The 18,478-nt window shown below is 42.2% G+C and overlaps 2 protein-coding genes across 2 annotated transcripts; both read left to right on the top strand.

Moving 5' to 3' along the window:
- Positions 1–1,171: 1,171 nt before the first annotated feature.
- On the top strand, positions 1,172–3,271 carry LOC102709093 (acyl transferase 7-like). The gene is made up of 2 exons (XM_040524811.1): positions 1,172–1,755; positions 1,854–3,271. The coding sequence occupies exons 1-2, from the start codon at positions 1,285–1,287 to the stop codon at positions 2,694–2,696; spliced, it is 1,314 nt and encodes a 437-aa protein (XP_040380745.1). The 5' UTR covers positions 1,172–1,284; the 3' UTR covers positions 2,697–3,271.
- Positions 3,272–13,860: 10,589 nt separating this feature from the next.
- Positions 13,861–18,254, top strand: LOC102709182 (palmitoyl-acyl carrier protein thioesterase, chloroplastic-like). The gene is made up of 7 exons (XM_015838138.2): positions 13,861–14,029; positions 14,589–15,173; positions 15,253–15,386; positions 15,884–15,997; positions 16,198–16,381; positions 16,474–16,542; positions 17,506–18,254. Exons 2-7 carry the CDS (start codon positions 14,658–14,660, stop codon positions 17,761–17,763), a joined length of 1,275 nt encoding a protein of 424 aa, XP_015693624.2. The 5' UTR covers positions 13,861–14,029; positions 14,589–14,657; the 3' UTR covers positions 17,764–18,254.
- The last annotated feature ends 224 nt before the right edge of the window (positions 18,255–18,478 follow it).

Genomic DNA, 18,478 nt, shown 5'->3' on the forward strand with positions numbered 1-18,478 from the left:
AACAAAGAAGCAGTGAGTGTGCATAACAAAAGCAGAAAAAAAAAAGGTCTAGCCCTAATGTCACGCTTGATTAGGTCTACTGTCCAACGATCTTTTTTTAGACTTAAGCCTTGAGATCTTTGATGAAGTCCATCTCACAGGCCAGAGAAACGCTTGCTTAATAAGAGGACACCGCATCTTTTCGCTTTTGTATATATTTATAAACCAAAATTTAAATTTAAAATTTAAAATTGATTTGTGGTTTTCTTTACCGAATATTATATTTAATCTTAGATTTTAGACCACTACAAATACATATATAAAAGTTTAATTTATAAATTATTTTTTTATAAATATATCATACGAAAAAGCCAAAACTGGTGGCTGTCTAACGACAGCTTCGCGTTCAGAGCACCGAAAACACACGGTCGTTGACAGCAACGTGCCGTACGCTGCCTGAAAAAATAGCACCAAAATTCAGAGAAGAGGTTACACGGTTGTACGTATACTGGTTCAAACCGAAGAAAAATTCGTGCCACGCGGTAATCCTCTTACTGCTTCCTGAGATGAGCTCATACGGTTAGATTCAGCATCATGAACAGAAAATTTCGGTATTACATTATCACTATTACTGTCAAATCCAGTAGTTTTATTTCAGTTTGTTCTACATATGTTGCATAAGTATGTGTTTTAATATATGGTGTCGTTGATTTTTAAATTAATCTTTGACTATTCGTCTTTTTTAAAAATGATTACATAATTTTTTTTGATTTGTTTGATCTCTAAAGGTACATTAAATATGAGTTGCACTTACACATATTTGTACAAAAATTATTAAATAAGAGAGACAATCAAAGATACGGTAAAAATTTAATAGAGTTATCTATTGAAAATCAAAGTTACCTAAATCAAAAAAAAAAAGCTCAGGTAAAACAACATGATGAGCATGTTCCTAACATTACCTTACTAAAACTTTGGCATGTTGAGCACCCTGATTCTATTCTCAAATATCAGGTGATTAGAGCTCCTGGATGGCCGAATCTGATTCGTCCATCTCTGCATCGTGCGGTGGGCAATCCCTTTCACATCCAGTCACCAACAACGCACCCTTTCATCACACGTTCAGACACACACAAAAAAAAGAAAACTAGTCGTAGCGGCCAGGCCACACTACAATTTACAAGAAGCCCCTCTTATAAAATCCAAGAGCGGCGGTCACAGCTTGCTTCCAAGCCGAGCCAGCCAGCGAAGCCCACCACCACCACCACCTCCCAGATCCCCCACCACCTCGCCGCCGGCACCACCATGCGCGGCGCGGCGGCGGCGGCACGGGCGGCGGGGGCGGGGCCCACCGTGAAGCGGGTGGCGCAGCGGGTAGTGGCGCCGTCGGCACCGACGCCCGGGGGCGCGCTGCCGCTGTCCTGGCTCGACCGCTACCCGACGCAGCGCGCGCTCATCGAGTCCCTCCATGTCTTCAAGGGCCGCGCCGGCGCGGCGGAGGAGCCGGCCGGGGCAATCGAGCGCGCGCTGGCCGCGGCGCTCGTGAGCTACTACCCCATCGCCGGGAGGCTGGCGGAGTCCGAGGACGGCGGGGGCCTCGTCGTCGACTGTACCGGCGAGGGCGTGTGGTTCATCGAGGCCACCGCCAGCTGCTCCCTCGAGGATGTGGACTACCTCGAGTACCCTCTCATGGTGGACAAGGACGAGCTCCTCCCCCACCCCACCTACCCCGCCTCCGACCATCTCCCCGAGGACTCAATCATCCTCCTTGTTCAGGTAAAAAGCAATCGCGACGAGGTTTCGAGCGATTTTCTTGAAGTCAACGGGCTTGGCTAGCAATGGCGTTCGATTGAGCGGTGCATTCCTCAATGCAGGTTACGCAGTTCGCGTGCGGCGGCTTCGTGGTCGGGTTCCGGTTCAGCCACGCCGTCGCGGACGGCCCCGGCGCGGCGCAGTTCATGACGGCGGTCGGGGAGATCGCGCGGGGGAGGGCGTCGCCGGCGCTGGAGCCGGCGTGGGGGCGCGACGCGATCCCGAGCCCGCCGGCCGCCGCCGTCGGCCCGCTCCCCGTCCCGACGGAGCTCCGGCTGCAGTACCTCGCCATGGACATCTCCACCGACTACATCGACCACTTCAAGGCGAGGTTCCTGGAGCAGACGGGCCACCGGTGCAGCGCGTTCGAGGTGCTCATCGCCAAGGCGTGGCAGTCGCGGACGCGCGCGGCGGGGTTCGCGCCGGGGTCCCCCGTGCACGTGTGCTTCGCCATGAACGCCCGCCCCGTGCTCCGGCGCGCGCTCCCGGAGGGGTTCTACGGCAACTGCTACTACATCATGCGCGTGACGGCGCCCGCCGAGGCCGTGGCGGACGCGTCCGTCTACGACGTGGTGAGGCTGATCCGCGAGGGGAAGAAGCGGCTCCCGGGCGATTTCGCGCGGTGGAGCGCCGGCGAGGCGGGCGCCCGCGGCGAGGACCCCTACCGCATTACCTCCGACTACCGGACGCTGCTGGTGTCCGACTGGTCGCGCCTCGGCTTCGCGGAGGTGGACTACGGGTGGGGCGCCCCCGTCCACGTCGTGCCGCTCACCAACCTCGACTACATCGCGACGTGCATCCTCGTCCGCCCCTCCGCGCACAAGCCCGGCGCGCGCCTCATCACGCAGTGCGTCGCCGCCGACGGCGTCGACGCGTTCCACAAGGACATGATGCGCCTCGACTGAGCCAGCCACAGCCCACAGCGACCTCGCCGCGTACACTCCGCCACCCGTTTGCTCATCGAGCGCCGCCACCGACATCGCCGGCGCAATTTGATTCGTTCGTTTTTTTTCTCTCTCTCTCGCTGTATGCACGCCATGGCATTCGCCGTATTAGACTAGTACAACAAAATTATATATATATCAGATTATTGAAAATATGATACATATATACGCGCCTGTAATGCGAAGCATTTGTGCTTATTCCTTCTATTAATTATTCAAATCGGTCACCCCCTACTGCAAATTTTCCATTCTCTGGATATTTTTCAGTAAATTTTAGAATAAATTCTCAGATAATTTAACCTTTTGACAGAGCCATCCACGTTGGCTTGGCAAAATACATTCAAAACACATTAGCACGCGGATTAGAAAATTATACAATGAGGCTCAGGACATGTGTGTGGCGAAAGATCTCTACCTCGCCATAAATAAAGAGCACCGTCGTTTGTGCCATTTTCACCTTTCAGTATGTATGCATACTATAATATAATTAAATAATATTCATGTTGATATTTCCTTACAAGAAATCTATAGATGTACTGATCAAGCACTTCTGTATAAATAGGAGATTTAGATTGTATAGTCAACATAATATATTTATTTGTTTATTTATCCTGCGACTATCATAATAATATATTTTACGTTGGTTTCTAGTATAAATACAGAGGTGTGATTGTTTGATTTACATCATATTTACAAACAAAAAATAATTTATGAATAAAAATTTTATATACATGTTCTTCACAATCTAAAAGTAAAGCTTGAAAATAAGCTACTATGAAAAACTCTGTATTCAACTTCAAATTTAAGTTTAAAAATTTAAATTCTGATTTAAGTTTGAAATTTGAAATTGTGGTTTACAATAATAATTTGAAATTGTGGTTTAACTACTCTTGCATCAGTACATCAATTAATCAACATGTTACTACTGTCATAAGAGGTTAAACATTTTTATATTTTTTTATGTTTATACTTGTGTTTATAAGTTAAAACTCAAATTTTAAAACTTAAAGTTACTTTTGAGATTTCTTTATCGTATTTTATTTTACAGTATTCAATTTTAGATATCGAAGAACACACATATAAAAACTTTATTAAAAAGTATTTTTAAATCATTGATAAATCGTCCTCTAATGCTTACTCCCTCCGTCCCAAAACAAATCAATTTTTCACTTTTTACCTATAATACTCGACTCTTCGTTTTATTTTAAAAAAATTACGATTAACATTTTTTTTATTAGATGATAAATCATAAATAATACTTAACGTGTGACTATTTTTTTTATTTTTTTAAAAAAATAATTAAATAAGACAATGGTGAAAGACACAGGAACCGTAGAGTTGTTTTATTGCGGAAAGAGGAAGCAGTTTGTGCTGCTGAACGACGAGTTGGTGGGGAGCAACTGTCTAGATTCTCCTCTTGCTGAAGCAAAGGGGAGCGAGAGAGCGAGTGAGGTTGATTGCATGCATCAGTTATATTTGTCGCTTCATCGATATGCTATGCTCATGTCAAGCTCCGGCCCAGCGTGCCTACTCGCCTCACCTGCCTAGGCGTCGCCATCTCGGTTTGTTGAGCTCCGGAATCGTGTCCGGCTCGCATAGATTGCTTCGCCCACGGGGTTTCTAGCTGCTGTCGTTGGGGGCTAGTTTTGCATGAGTATTTTAGATTTTGTGGATTATTTAGTTTGCTATATAAGTTATTAAACTAATTACTACAAAGGTAAAGAGATATTAAAAATTACATGAGGTATTTTTAGAAAAAAGAAACATTGCACAAAATGAATTATCAAAAGATTTGGAAGTGTGTCTGTGATAATTCGTAACCGACGATAATCCTCACCCTAGTCAACTTTCGGAGACATTTTGTTTTGGACATGTATCGTCAGCCGTCCACTAATTTTCAGAACTTCGGTTATTAGTATTTAGGATGTTGACGTAATAATTATGTCGGTATATCTATGTAGCGGCTTGTTTGTTTAATATTATAAGATTTTCTGATACATATAAATTGATATATAAATAAATCTAGATAAATTCAGAAATTTATATAATATAGAACGGATGAAGTAGCTAAAATTTAAATTTTAATTTAACTATAATAATATACGAAAGTTACTTTGTGGGTACCCCTAATGTCAGACATTCAAAATAGTAGTAATGCTTTTAGAGTGGAGTACGATGATGATATATCAGTGGGCGGCGTGTTCGTTGGACCAGCTATTTGTTGGATGCTACTGGTTGTTCAATAAACAAGTCCTTGTGTTCATGTTCCAGAAGCTTTGGCCTCGCTCCTTGCATCGGTGCGGTGCTGCACAGTTTGGGGGCAGCAAAACTCAACTCCCCTTCCGACTGTCGGTGCGACGCCTGTGCCGTCACGGACAGTAAACCCTTCATGATCTGGACCATAAAAACCAAACCAGGATCGAACGGTGGATACGGCACCGTCTAAAACGGGCATTATTCAATATGACATGTGCAAGTAGCAGATTCGTTTCGTCTATCATAATTGTTACTATGATTACAACACGTAAACCCATAAAATGGTGGACCTATATATGCGTCAGTAACTATAATATCCCTAACATAATGTTACACTTTTAGGATATTGTTAGTGACTCATTTCATTTCAAAGTTTTAAGTGGGACACGTTAGCATTCTAGTTTTATGCTATGAAATAAAAGGGTATCTCTCAATAGTCTCTTTAATTTCACAGTTTCATAAACTTGATAGACCATTAAATTTTTGCATGAGAGGAAAATAGGTGGACCCCGCGCATGGGATCTAGATAAAAGAAATTTTTAGCCTCAATGGACTTTCATTCGGCTTTCATTTGCTTGGAAACAACACTACACGCCTTTCACTTAGATGAAAGGATTCTCTTCTTTTTCCTAATTAAATTTTTTCATGTCATAAAAAAATCTGATGTGACACCTAATTAATGTTAAATAAAAGGACTATTGAAAATGGCCTTATCTTTTGGTTTTTTTATACTTATAAACCAAAATTTTTAATTCTTAATTTTAAATTTAGAGTTGATTTTGAAGGTTTTTTACACAAATTTATTTACAGACTTAGCTTTAGATCGCTATGAACATTTATGTAAAAATTCTATTCATAAGTTATTTACAAATATATCGTTTAAATTTTAGAAACCCCAAAAAAATAACCACTTAAAGTATCAAGTCCGCACGTATCTGCTCTTTTTTTTAACCCGTATCTGCTCTATTGAAACGACAGACAAGTTGCTACATACGCGCGATATATATATGGGACATATCTGAAGGAGCTTTTGGTGTTTATAGCTTCTTATAGAATCTCTCACGTTATCTTTTTGGTTTTGTGTATGTTATAAGCTAAAATTTTAATTTTAATTTAAATTTTAGAGTTGATTTTAGTTTTTTTCATCATAATTTATTTTTCAGTCTTGATTTTTAGATCGCCAAGAATATATATAAAAATTTTATTCACATAACGTTTTTTATTTGTAAATATGACGTCAAAGAAGCTTCTTTAATTGGTATTTTGAGTTTAAGAACATACGATATGGAGATATAACTCGAAAAACCTAGCTTTTTAATGTTTTCACTAATTGACTTCTTAGTTCTTACTGCTGGTTGATTACCAGCTGCTTCTAATGCTCTGTAGCTCTACCATATTGAAGGGATAGTGCTAATTCAGTGCACCACTATCATCTTCTCACACAGTGAGGAACACCAGACACGACTTCAGACGAGCCGTAGAAAAGCAATCAAAGATTTGGCACACGCGTAAAGGCAGAATAATAGCATCAGGAGGCAGCCGTCGGTTGAAAGTCACGTCACCTCACGGGTACCCATCGTCGGTTTGCAGCTCAAAAGTTTGGAGAACCATTTTACAGCTGATACTGCATGAATAATTATTTTTTTTGTCATTTTTATATTGGGTCGTAACAGATTTTTTATTGAACCCATATGTCATAAATTACAGGTGACAAATTTGTCATCGTCTATTTGTAAGTGTGGCAAAAAATTAAATGTCTTTGATACCGGCAATGCCAACTGAAAAAAAAATCCAGCCATATGCTCATGGCATCGCCATTAGCAGAAAAGAAAATATGATTTTTTAGCTATAATTTTAGAGTTTTTATTATTTTTTGTTGGTTAGACTTTGTTTTCAGATTGCTAATATATATAAGTTATTTATGAATTATTTTTCGTTTGTAATATTGTTGCACTACGCTCTGTGTCGAAACGCCGGCTAGCCACTGGGCGGTGGTCTGCTTGACAAGCTGCACATGAGTCGGAGGCTGCTGCTGGGACTGCATGTCGTAAGACTGGGACAAGAGGTATACTGCTACTGCATGGAGGGGAACGGACAAGGGGAGGAGGAACAGGTTCACGGCAGCAAAGGGAGGGGAGGAGGAGCTGGGCCGATGATGGTGTGAAGACGGATGAGAACAGTCGGATGCAAATTGCCCGACGGCGACGCCGGCGTTGTGGGGATTAAGAGGGGAGCCGTGGCAGGCAGGAGAGGTGAGGGAGGAGGAAGAAGCTCACGGCCGGCCACCTCCCTTTGCCTGCGATCTCCGACGGGGACGAGGCTGCCTGCCATGGAAGAGACATGATCGGCTCGTCCGGGGAAGCTGCGGTGTCACGGAAGTATGCAGGAGCTGGGGGATGCCTCCACGCACGTACGGTAGCGTGAGCTCGGGGGGCAGCGGTCGTCGACCCGGCCTGGCTCACGGTCTCACGGCCCTCCTTGCCGCACGTCGTCTCCTCTACCACACTTCCGACTGCCGCCATGGCTAGCTAGACAAGGCACAGGGCCGGAGAGATAAGTTAGAGATTTTTTATCGTATTTGACTGATAGACAGGCCCGACAAACTTTTTAAGGCATATTTTACTGACTGAGATGTCACGCAAGGAAAAAAAAATACACTTCCATACTGATACTGCCTAGGGATCGTTTTTAGACGTTATTCACGAATTTGAGACACACCATTTCTGGTATCGGGTTTAGAGGCGTGTTCGAAACTTGGTGTAAACGTAAATTAGACTTATTCCTGATATGTGCGTGCGCTTTAGGACGTTCAGATGTGGCTGGGCCTAGAAGCATGCACTATTGGGCCTTGAGTGTTCATCGATAATGCGGCTGTGTTTCGTTTTGTGGGCCTGAATACCGCCCCACCCAGTGTTTGGGCCGAAAGTTTTTAGTACACTGGCAGTGGTGTTCGGGCCGAAATATTTGAGTACACCGAAATTTATTGGTCTGAAATATATTGGGCCGAAATTTTTAATTCATGTGACCTGGTGGTGCTGGTGGCCTTGCGTGGCTGGTAGGGCCATTTCTATACTTCCACCAACTTTTTTTGTCAATGGCAAAAAAAATTAACCATTACCTAAAATTTTGACAGAGATTGATAGGCTTTTGTTTGGTTGCCACTAAAGTTGGCGGTTCAATTCAACGAAACCAGTGCGTTTTTCTTTTTTCTTTTTCTTTTGGCATAACCAATTAATAGCACGACAGAGTTTGAGTACAAACCAAAACCAAATAGAATAACAAAGAAATCCCCTACCAGCATTTGGCCCGGACCTGAGATTATCAGTGCTACCACCTCTATTCTGAAAAATAAACATATCTAGCATGTTTAGCAGATATTATGGTTGAGAAGAAAACAGTGCAGTGTCCCTTAATATTTGAAATAATATTTGAAGATAAAATAAAAAAGTGATTAATGTAACAACTGGTATCGTAAATATTGATAGAAATTATTACATATTGATATAAATTTTAAAATCTATGGATACTTATATTTTGGAATGCACAGAGAATATTGCAAAAATCAGCAGCCGGACGTTTCATTTCGTCAGGCTGTGAGGAGTCACTCCTGTCCCGCTAGCCGCCATCAACGTCTACAGCAGTCAACCGAGATTACTCGCCAAACTGAAGAACAAGAAGAAGAAGCAAGAAGGAGCGTAGCTTGCGGAGGAAACACCAGTTTAGGTGAAAGGTTGGTTTTTGGTTGGCCACTTGGCCGCCATGTGGCTCGCCACCAGATATTCGCGTCGGCCGGTAGACGTCACCCGCGGTCGCGCTGCTGCCTGCCCCGCCTGGTTGGGTCGGGTCCGCCCGCGCGGCCGCGCGCGGTGCGTTCGGCGACGGAACATATGGGATGGATCGGATCATGGATGGGATGGGATGGGATGCTTTCATTCCGCGAGAACGACGGGCACCGGCCGCGCGCGCGCGGGGCTTAAAAACGGGAGGAGACCGAGATCCATCCAACCAACCAACCCAACCGGCCATCGCCCCAACCGGACCCGCTCCGGCCAGCTCTTCGTCACATTATCGTCTCACGTATACATGATACGCCTCCATCGCGACCGCGTCTCCGCTTTTAATTCGGAGAAAATCTAAAAAAATATCGTTGACAAACGTTTAAATCTAAGAAATACCATTGAAAAATATGAGTTCTAAAAAAATACCATCATAGAAATAGATTTGTCTAAGAAATATCATTGTTGGTAGGTTTCCATTCATTTTTACCATTAAATATACTATTCATACTATATCATTTAACGGAAAAAGTTGACGAAACCTAACGACGATAATATTTCTTAAACAAATTCGTTTGTATGATGACATTGTGTAGAACTCATGCTCAAATTTTCTAAAATTAAATGTTTATTAATGACATTTGTTAGATTTTCTTCTTAATTTGCTATATACACATGCTTACTACTAGCAGCGGCTAATCCCACGTGTTTCGCTAATCGCTGTCGTCACCGTTTCCCTAATTATCGCAAACAGTACCGGAAACAGGACAAGCTCGATTGCTCACGCTGAATTGCTGAATGATGATGATGATGATCAGATACAGAGCCTGTGGCTGTGTCGTTTGGTTTGTCACTGCTACATATGGAGTGTACGCTAGATAACTTTTCGAGTTCCCTAATCATTCACGGGAGGCTTTGGGTAAACCCGTATAATGGCTGTACGAGGAGCTACCTTTCTATAGTGAAAGGGCAGCACAAGTTGTTTAACGCGGATTTTAAATTGAGTTATTTAATAGGCTAAGTTTATTGTTTAGACTAAAATTTTTAATTTTTTTATAAAAAAATGTTGTATATATCTGATTAAATATAGACACCGGATAATAAATATCCTTCTCAAAATAAAAATAGAATAAAAACCTGCATCTTTTCTACTCTACTCTCCGTTTTGGTTCTAAAAATTTTGAACGTTAGTTTTAAATTTATAGTAGATTTTAAAATTCTTTCGCCGAAACTTACTTTCCATCGTTAACTTTTAGATGAGTAAAAGTACGTATATAAAAATTTTATTCATAAATTATTTTTCGTTTGTAAATATATCGTTTAGCTTTATTTTTCTTTTATTATTTTACAAACAATCGCCGGGGTCGCCGAGCTGTCGAGGGGGCGGCATAAATTGGTTCGGGGCGCCGGTACGCGTGCTTTTCAGCGTTAACTGCCATCGCCTGAACCATCTGCAGCCATGCCGTCGCTGTCGCAACTTCATCACCTTGCTGCTCTGCGACTGCGAGCTGCGAACGCTAGCAAAGTTCTTCAGGTCAGCTGGTGGTGGTTGCCACTCACACTCAAGAGAGAGCTTCAGAAGGTTCGTTATGAATCCAATCCCCTTTTGATTGTTCCGTAGCCCTACACGCATGCTTGGGACGATGAGCACTAGTGCTGGTAGAAGCAATGGTGTTTTTATTCTTTCTGGACAGGTTAGCTGAAATGATGTATCAGTGCTAGCTACATGCTGCACCACTAGTAATCTGGAGATCGCTTTGCAGGATGACAGGTTTGACACTGACAGACACTGTGCGCGTCCCATTTTGACCGGCTCATCAAGTCATCGCAAGTAGGCAAATTCGTTTGTTTGTTGGGCTGTACAGTAAGTAGGAAAATTCTAACGGAATGCTGCATTCTGGAAAGGAGGAAAATTCTCTCTGAAAAGTTTTTTTGAAGTAACTGATGGAATTTGTCCCGTGGAGTTGGAATTCTAAACCTGAAACCAGATCTTTTGTAGAAACGCAGCCGTCGAAGTGAATTTGTCCCATTCTAACCATTTTTGCAAAGAAATATTACAAATGGGCCATTTAAAAAACTTATTTCACGGCACCAAATTACATTGTGCATTTGTGCGAAGGTATAACATCTCGATGCCACCCATCGTGATGCTAAGGTAGGGTTGACGTGGATGTCGACCTGTAGACCGTCATCTTATATATCGGTAGCATGTAACTCGGTGCGTAAAGCGGATCTATTTTTAATAATATTTTTCATGTGGTCCATCTATAATATTTTTTTTAATGACAATGACTAGAATCTGAAATTTTCATGTTGCAAAATCCGAACGAAAAATCTGAAGATGAGATGCAAGCTGATCGAAAACCATAACTGCAGAAAGGCAAACCGTGAAGCGGAGCTATCGGGAGAGCCTTCAGGCCGGGGGGGCAATCACTCGACGAAGAACAGTAGGAACAGTGCTGTATTTGAACAAACTGTCAACTGGGTATCACAGTATCACTCACAGCAACAGGGTGATGATTTAGTCACGAGTGCAACCGCGAGGAAAGAGACGTCCAACGAGACCACTTTAATTCCCAACCAGATCACCGTCGTCAGAGGTTACCATAGTCTTCGGACGGAGACGCAAATCAAAGAGCTTTCCAGGCTTGTTCTTCATAACTTTGCATCCACTTCAACTTTGGTACTTCTCTCTCTAAATATTTTTTAGAAAGACCATTTTGCATTCACTTTACCAGGTAACCACTTCCTACTTTGCAGTACTGTCATATATAGCCGACGCCTTCAAGGCTTCAATCTTTGCGGTTTGGTACGCAGCAGTGCAGCTAATTAATTAGGCTCTTGGGTCTGTAATACTGTAATAGAATGTAAATTTGTAAGTAGTTAACCAGTGTGGTTGGGTTGGTAACATTCCGGCAGAGATTTGTTTCAGTCCAACAAAAAGTATCTCGAGGTACCAAATCATTTCTCACCATTGGATCTAGCTGAGTAGGATGTGCACCGTTAGATCCAACGATCAGAAACGATTTGATATCACGAGATACCGGTATCTCGAGTTACTTTTTGTTACTTTTGTTAGACTGTAAAATTGCTCTTTCCTGGAATCCTACTAGCTTGCACCTCGAAAACTTTGTAGGTTTGAGATTTTTATTCAACTTTGACAGGTTTAAAGGAGTAATATTAAACTTCACCATCACTGCATTGATACAATTACCACAGCACTACATTTACCACAGAAATTCACAAAGCTTAAATTAACAAAATTAGAAAAAAACTAAGGGTACTATTCATAGAAGATCTCAAAACTAAAGCCCTACCTTTTTCACTTGCGATTCTAGATTCTGTCCCCATAATCAAAAGCAAAAAAAACGAAAACAATTTAATTCTAGTAGTGGATTCACAGAGTTAAAATATGGGTTTTCTACTATAGTCCAAAGGCAAATATGGAGATGCTCCCATGGATTTTAAGTGCTGACGCTTTAAAGCTGTCACCCACCAGGGGTTTATATAAATCATATATTCCATTCATATTAGAAAGCTACAACTACAATTAGCTTTAAGAATTTAGTTTATGAAAAGTATGTGAGAATCGAAAGAAGACAAACAGGGCCAAAATATTTAAATCTTAATATCACAGATATTCACAAAAGTAAAATATATTTGTCTACTATTTTATTTTTAAAAAAGTCACACGTCCACTCGTTCCTTCACAAGTAGCACACACCCTCTGCAAGAAAAAATAGAAAAAAAATATATAAATATTAGGATTGGAAAAGAATGCATGAATAGGAAAACAATTCAGGTATAAAACAAATGGTTGAATAACACAAGAAGGATTCTTTGATTGTACCACATGCATAAATTTGAAAAGAGAGGTAGATTGAAATAAAAATTTTATAAGCTTTAGACCTCATTCTAAAATTTATCTAAAACTTATATGTAACTAAATATTCCATTGGAATTTCATACTATTCAATGAGATTCAATCATTTCTTTCAAAGTACTATGTAGAAAGAAGTTCTACGGAACAATTCTACAAAAATCTCTATATTTTTTTCTTCAAATCAAAATCAGGAGGGCCGAAGGTTCCTTTCCATCCTCCAAATTTGAAGTTTACAAAAAGAAAAAAACAAACGAGTAAATTATAGTAACGGGGAAGTACCAGTGACATGGAAATAAAGTCGTTGGTGCATGACCTGATCTACCAAGATTTAAACCTTGGTGCTCACAAATATTGCGCACATGTCAGTATTTTTTTAACGGAAATCTTATGAGATCAGAATTGTACCCCTGATCTTCGACTTTTTAACATGTGTTCGAAGATGGATAAGTATCTAGCCAATTGTTGGATAGAGAGTCTAAATAAATTAGATAAAGTTTTAACCCTCTCTTCTATTATTTTTTTGTTATAAAATTTTAAATGGATTTTTGTAAGGGCTTCAATAACTTTAACTAGGATAGCGGAGGCTCGAGCCCCTGCTATCCCATGCTACATCCGCCCCCGCCGTGCGTAATCGGGAAAAAAAATTATAGGAGGTGTTTAGATGAGATTAAACTTTTTAGCCCCATGTCACATCGAATATTTGGATATTTATTATAAATATTAAACGTAGACTAATTATAAAACTAATTATAGAAATGAGAGCTAATTTACGTGACAAATTTTTAAAGCCTAATTAATCCATAATTAGAGCATGTTTACTGTAGCATCACATATGCTAATCATGGTTAATTAGGCTCAATAAATTCGTCTAATGAATTAGTTCAAAATTATAGATGAGATTTATTAATAATCTATATTTACTATTTATAATAAATATCCAGGTATTTGATGGGTTGTTCTGAACACCCCCTAGTAGCGTAAGCTTATTTGGCGGAATCATTTGTGATCGCATACTGGCATCGGTTCAATTTCCACGTCTCTCCTCGTGCCAACGCGCTTAGAAGAACCGTGTCTCCTGCACGCTGCATCCCAGCCGTCGGATCTCAGGGTGGCAGCGGGGGCGGAAGCGTCATTTCACGCCGCGGCGCGCGGAGAAAGCTACCGTTTTTAAGGTCTCTCCCCTCGCCTCCTCTACCTGTGTGAGTTGTGACAGCGGAGAAAGGAGGGCAATCCGGTCCCGCCACCAGCAGCCGCCGCCTCCTCTGCCGCCGCCTCATCCTTCCTTCCTCTCTTCCCCGGCGCCAATGGCCGCGTCGTGAGCGCAGCAGCTGGAGAAAGGAGCTGCCTTTTTTTTTTTTGCCTAGCCGGGAGGAAGGAAGGTCAGTCCAGTCGCCTACGCCGCATTCCCGTTGCTGGTCTGTTCGTGTTCGTCTTTTCCTGCGTGTTGTTCGCTGGTGGATTCCTGGTTTGGTTAGCGTTGTGCGGGAGAGGGCTGCGCAGCCGGTTTGGTTTCCCTGTTGCCGCTGGGGGAATCGAGGGGATTTTAGGATCTCTTTGTTCTGGTTGGATCTTGGAGAAACTTTTAATTCGCCTTGTCTTCGCCCCCGCGAGATTTGGGTCTTCTCCTCTGACGCGTCTTCTCTTTCGCTCCTTCGTCTGTACTCGGTCTGGTGGTCTACGGCCATGGTGAAAAGTAGATTTTGGTCTCGTTTTCTTTATTTGGGCGGCTTGCTCGCCTGCTTTGACCAGCGGCTTCTCCCCGTTTCTTCCTCGTGAGCCGTGAGCCCTTGATATGATTTGTAGCTAATGATTTTTACTACTAGCTTGGTTGGTAGGCAGGTTGGTTGGATTGGATAAGAGATGCTGCTTCTTTTTTTTTTCGTTTTCTGAAATTTGTGATTTTCTGGTGTTGATACTGTTGAGCTCGTGTTGATTTAGGTTGCGAGCTTGGGATCCGCTATTCGCGCGCATCTTTGGCGCGTAAAATTTTTGTAATCCGCACTTCGGATGGCCGGTTCAATCGCCGCCTCGGCGTTCTTGCCGGGGTCGCCGGCGCCGGCGACTGCCGCGCCCAAGAACGGCCTCGCCGAGCGCCCGGACAGCCTGGACGTCCGCGGCGTCGCGGCGAGGCCGGGCTCCTCGTCGTCGGCTGCCGTGAGGGCCGGCAAGACGCGCGCCCACGCCGCCATACCGAAGGTGAACGGCGGCGGCAAGTCGGCGTTGGTGGACGCGGAGCATGAGACGATGCCCTCCTCCTCCTCCCCGGCGCCGAGGACGTTCTACAACCAGCTTCCTGACTGGAGCATGCTCCTTGCAGCTATCACTACCATCTTCTTGGCCGCCGAGAAGCAGTGGACGCTGCTCGACTGGAAGCCCAAGCGGCCTGACATGCTCACCGACACGTTTGGTTTCGGCAGGATCATACATGACGGCCTCATGTTCAGGCAGAACTTCTCCATTAGGTCCTATGAGATTGGGGCTGATAGGACGGCGTCTATAGAAACACTGATGAACCATTTGCAGGTGAAATGTTGTGCCTTTTTCAGGCATCTGATTGCTCTGGCTGAGCATGAGACATTGAATTTTATTGGCTTTGATGCAGGAAACTGCGCTGAATCATGTCAAGAGCGCTGGGCTACTGGGGGATGGTTTTGGCTCAACACCAGAAATGAGTAAACGAAACTTGTTCTGGGTTGTCAGCCAAATGCAGGCTATCGTTGAGCGGTATCCGTGCTGGTATAATACTGTATTTCACATATTAGCATGTTCATGTTTTATTTTCTGATATAAGATTGAGCTCCCAATATGATGTAGCTTTTCTGCTTTCACGATACATGACAGTTAGAAGGCACACATATAGTTGGCTACAACTTCTCTCCTCTCACACTACATTACTGTAGTTATAGTAACTATTATTTTGCTTCAAAGCAGTCATGGAACAACAGGTTTAGGTAAATGCAATTTTTGAGTTGTTTGGCAATGAATATGGAAGATATTTTCCCAAGGGTTTATGTCAAGTTTAATTGGATGGACAACTCCCACCTCTTAACTATTTGTGCAATTTGCATTAACTATCAGTAATCGATAACGATGTGAAAAGCCTCATGTGCTCTTAATATTGATCATGTGTTGCATTTACTGTTAGATGTTGTAATGGTTTATGTTTGTTAGCGGAACGTGACATGTTGCCAATACCCTTGCTTTTCTGAATATAGTTTCTTATACATCTGCAGGGGTGATACTGTCGAAGTAGATACATGGGTTGGTGCTCATGGTAAAAATGGGATGCGCAGAGACTGGCATATACGCGATTCCATAACAGGACATACAATATTGAAGGCTACAAGGTTTGAATTATTATCAATTTCATAGACATCATTAATCATGAAAACTGTATTAATGTCTGATATTCAAAATTTCACCCATCTTATTACCACCATTTACATATGGAATCTAGGTAGAGTTTTGTTTCTTCTGAGCATATCATAAGCTGCCTTAAATCAACATGAAGCCACCTGTTTGTCCTAATTGTATGCTCAATCTGCAGTAAATGGGTTATGATGCACAAGCTTACAAGGAGGCTTGCGAGAATTCCTGATGAAGTACGCACTGAAATAGAGCCATACTTTTTCGAGCATGCTTCTATTGTAGATGAAGACAACCGAAAACTTCCAAAACTGCCAGATATTGAAGGTGCTACTGTTGCCAAATATGTCCGGACAGGCCTGACTGTAAGTTCTGGGGGATTATACAAGATAATAGTATTCAGAGCATGCCTGTTTTTCTTTAGCTGCTTTACACCTTTTTCTGTCACTTAATGCAGCCACGATGGGCCGACCTTGATATCAATCAGCATGTTAATAATGTTAAATACATAGGGTGGATCCTAGAGGTAAAAAAGTTTCCCTACTATGTTGATCTTTATTGCCCTTGCTAACACTTCTTGCTATGTAGTTCAGTATAATTTATCCATTTGTTCTTATATTACTCTAAAAACTCCATGGAGTTACTGTTAGGCATTTTTTCCGTGGTATTCCTAATTAAGTTTTCACATGGTGAAGCATAACTTTGTGTTGCCATACTCACCTTTTCATCTTTCGGTGCATATTTGATACTGTTGATGCTGCTAAATAATTCAAAGAAATCCATTTCTCTCGATCGATTTCCCATTTGTTCTGTTCCAAGAATTTAGGAACCAACAATTTTCAAATAACACTGCATTTGCATGTGCTATGTGGGCTCAAAATAGTGCCTATGATTAGGCATTACTGGAGTATAGGATATTTGGACAAGGTCCTGAAAGGGTGTGGCTATGCTTCTACAAGTTGCCACCTAACTTTTTCCTCATGCACGCAATCACTTATCTGGCAGTTCTGTACTCTTTTCAAGCTATACGAAATATCTGTGTTGCACTAATTGAAGAAGTAATGTATCCTGGTAGATTTTGCTATATTAGGTTGGTCACCTACGTACCTAATCCTGTACTCTTGTTGCTTTCGCTGTATAGCATGCCTGGAATACTTATACGCAATTTGAACACAAGTCATCCACTCGATTCAATTTCTTTTGGACTGAACAATGCATGGATATAATGCCTGATTTACAATCTTCCATGACTATGTGTGTTTTGGGAGAAGGGTAGGGTTAATCATGTATGTATTTATCTAGTGGACTACATAATCGGGAAAAAATAAATTGTTCAGGTGACCTGCAACCTAGGTGGGCCTGAAACAACCCAAAACATGAGGATAATTAACACTTCAGGCAGTACCTAATATACAAAAATATTTTATTACCTACATGTGCGCATGTTGCCTAACCCTACCTTTTTTTTTCCTGTTTTTTCACTCTTTAGAGCGCACCAATCTCCATTCTGGAGAAACATGAGCTGGCGAGTATTGTTCTGGATTACAAGAGGGAGTGTGGCCGGGACAGTGTGCTGCAGTCACACACTACCGTGTACACTGATTGCAACAATGAGTCAGGACAAACCACTTTGCACTGTGAGCATTTGCTGAGCCTGGAATCAGGGCCTACCATTGTGAAGGCCAGGACCATGTGGAGGCCAAAAGGAACCAAGCCCCAAGAAAGAATCGTTCCATCTTCGTGGTGAAGTGCATATGATATTTCAGGTGTTGATTACTTTATTTTGGTAGCAGCAGCAACTTGGTTAAACTGAGGACAACGATTTGTGTTCTCCATGGAAGGGCAAAACCTGGATGAAATGATCATATTGTCGCATAACGATGCAGACATAAGTTATTTACGAACAAAATGTATGAATTTGGAGAAGTTCAAAGGGGCAAGGTGGAGACAAGAAGCTGAAAAGACAAAGCCGGCGTATTGTGCATGATTTGCTGTTTCAGTTTTTTCTTTCTATTTTTCCTTTCCTTAGCAAAAGATATTCAATTACACAGATGGGTGTTGTAAGTATATTGAAATTGTAGCTACTAGCTACCGCTGTACAATGAGAAGTGAACGCTTCTCTTGCATGTTCTATCTGGGCTGATGTCTATATTATGAGCCCTCGAAAGCAGATTTCCTGGTTGGGACTGTTTTAAATTTTAATTTCACATATTGTATTTATTGATATTTATTTTGAAATTTGTAAGTTTTTTCCCTCCTGACCGCCAAACTGTGTTGAAAATTTGGATCTGGGTTTGGCCCTGTCCAACAAGCAAACAAACGATATTTTGTCAGCTACTCTGACTAGCTTAGCTGAAGTAGACAGCATGATGTATGCAATGACATGCACACAGATCCAGTTTGTATTTTGAAATACCTTCATCATGAGATCTTCCAACATGGTCCTGCTCTTGCATTTTTAT

The sequence above is a fragment of the Oryza brachyantha genome, chromosome 6 (genome assembly GCF_000231095.2).
Source record: "Oryza brachyantha chromosome 6, ObraRS2, whole genome shotgun sequence".
Lineage (NCBI taxonomy): Eukaryota > Viridiplantae > Streptophyta > Magnoliopsida > Poales > Poaceae > Oryza > Oryza brachyantha.

What these genes read in the sequence shown, in the direction of transcription:
- LOC102709093 (XM_040524811.1), top strand. Translation starts at nt 1,285, where the DNA reads ATGCGCGGCGCGGCGGCGGCGGCACGGGCGGCGGGGGCGGGGCCCACC. An exon ending in CAATCATCCTCCTTGTTCAG is followed by an intron (nt 1,756 to 1,853) that starts GTAAAAAGCAAT and finishes TCCTCAATGCAG; the next exon opens with GTTACGCAGTTCGCGTGCGG.
- LOC102709182 (XM_015838138.2), top strand. Translation starts at nt 14,658, where the DNA reads ATGGCCGGTTCAATCGCCGCCTCGGCGTTCTTGCCGGGGTCGCCGGCG. An exon ending in ACAATATTGAAGGCTACAAG is followed by an intron (nt 15,998 to 16,197) that starts GTTTGAATTATT and finishes CTCAATCTGCAG; the next exon opens with TAAATGGGTTATGATGCACA. An exon ending in ATGTCCGGACAGGCCTGACT is followed by an intron (nt 16,382 to 16,473) that starts GTAAGTTCTGGG and finishes CACTTAATGCAG; the next exon opens with CCACGATGGGCCGACCTTGA.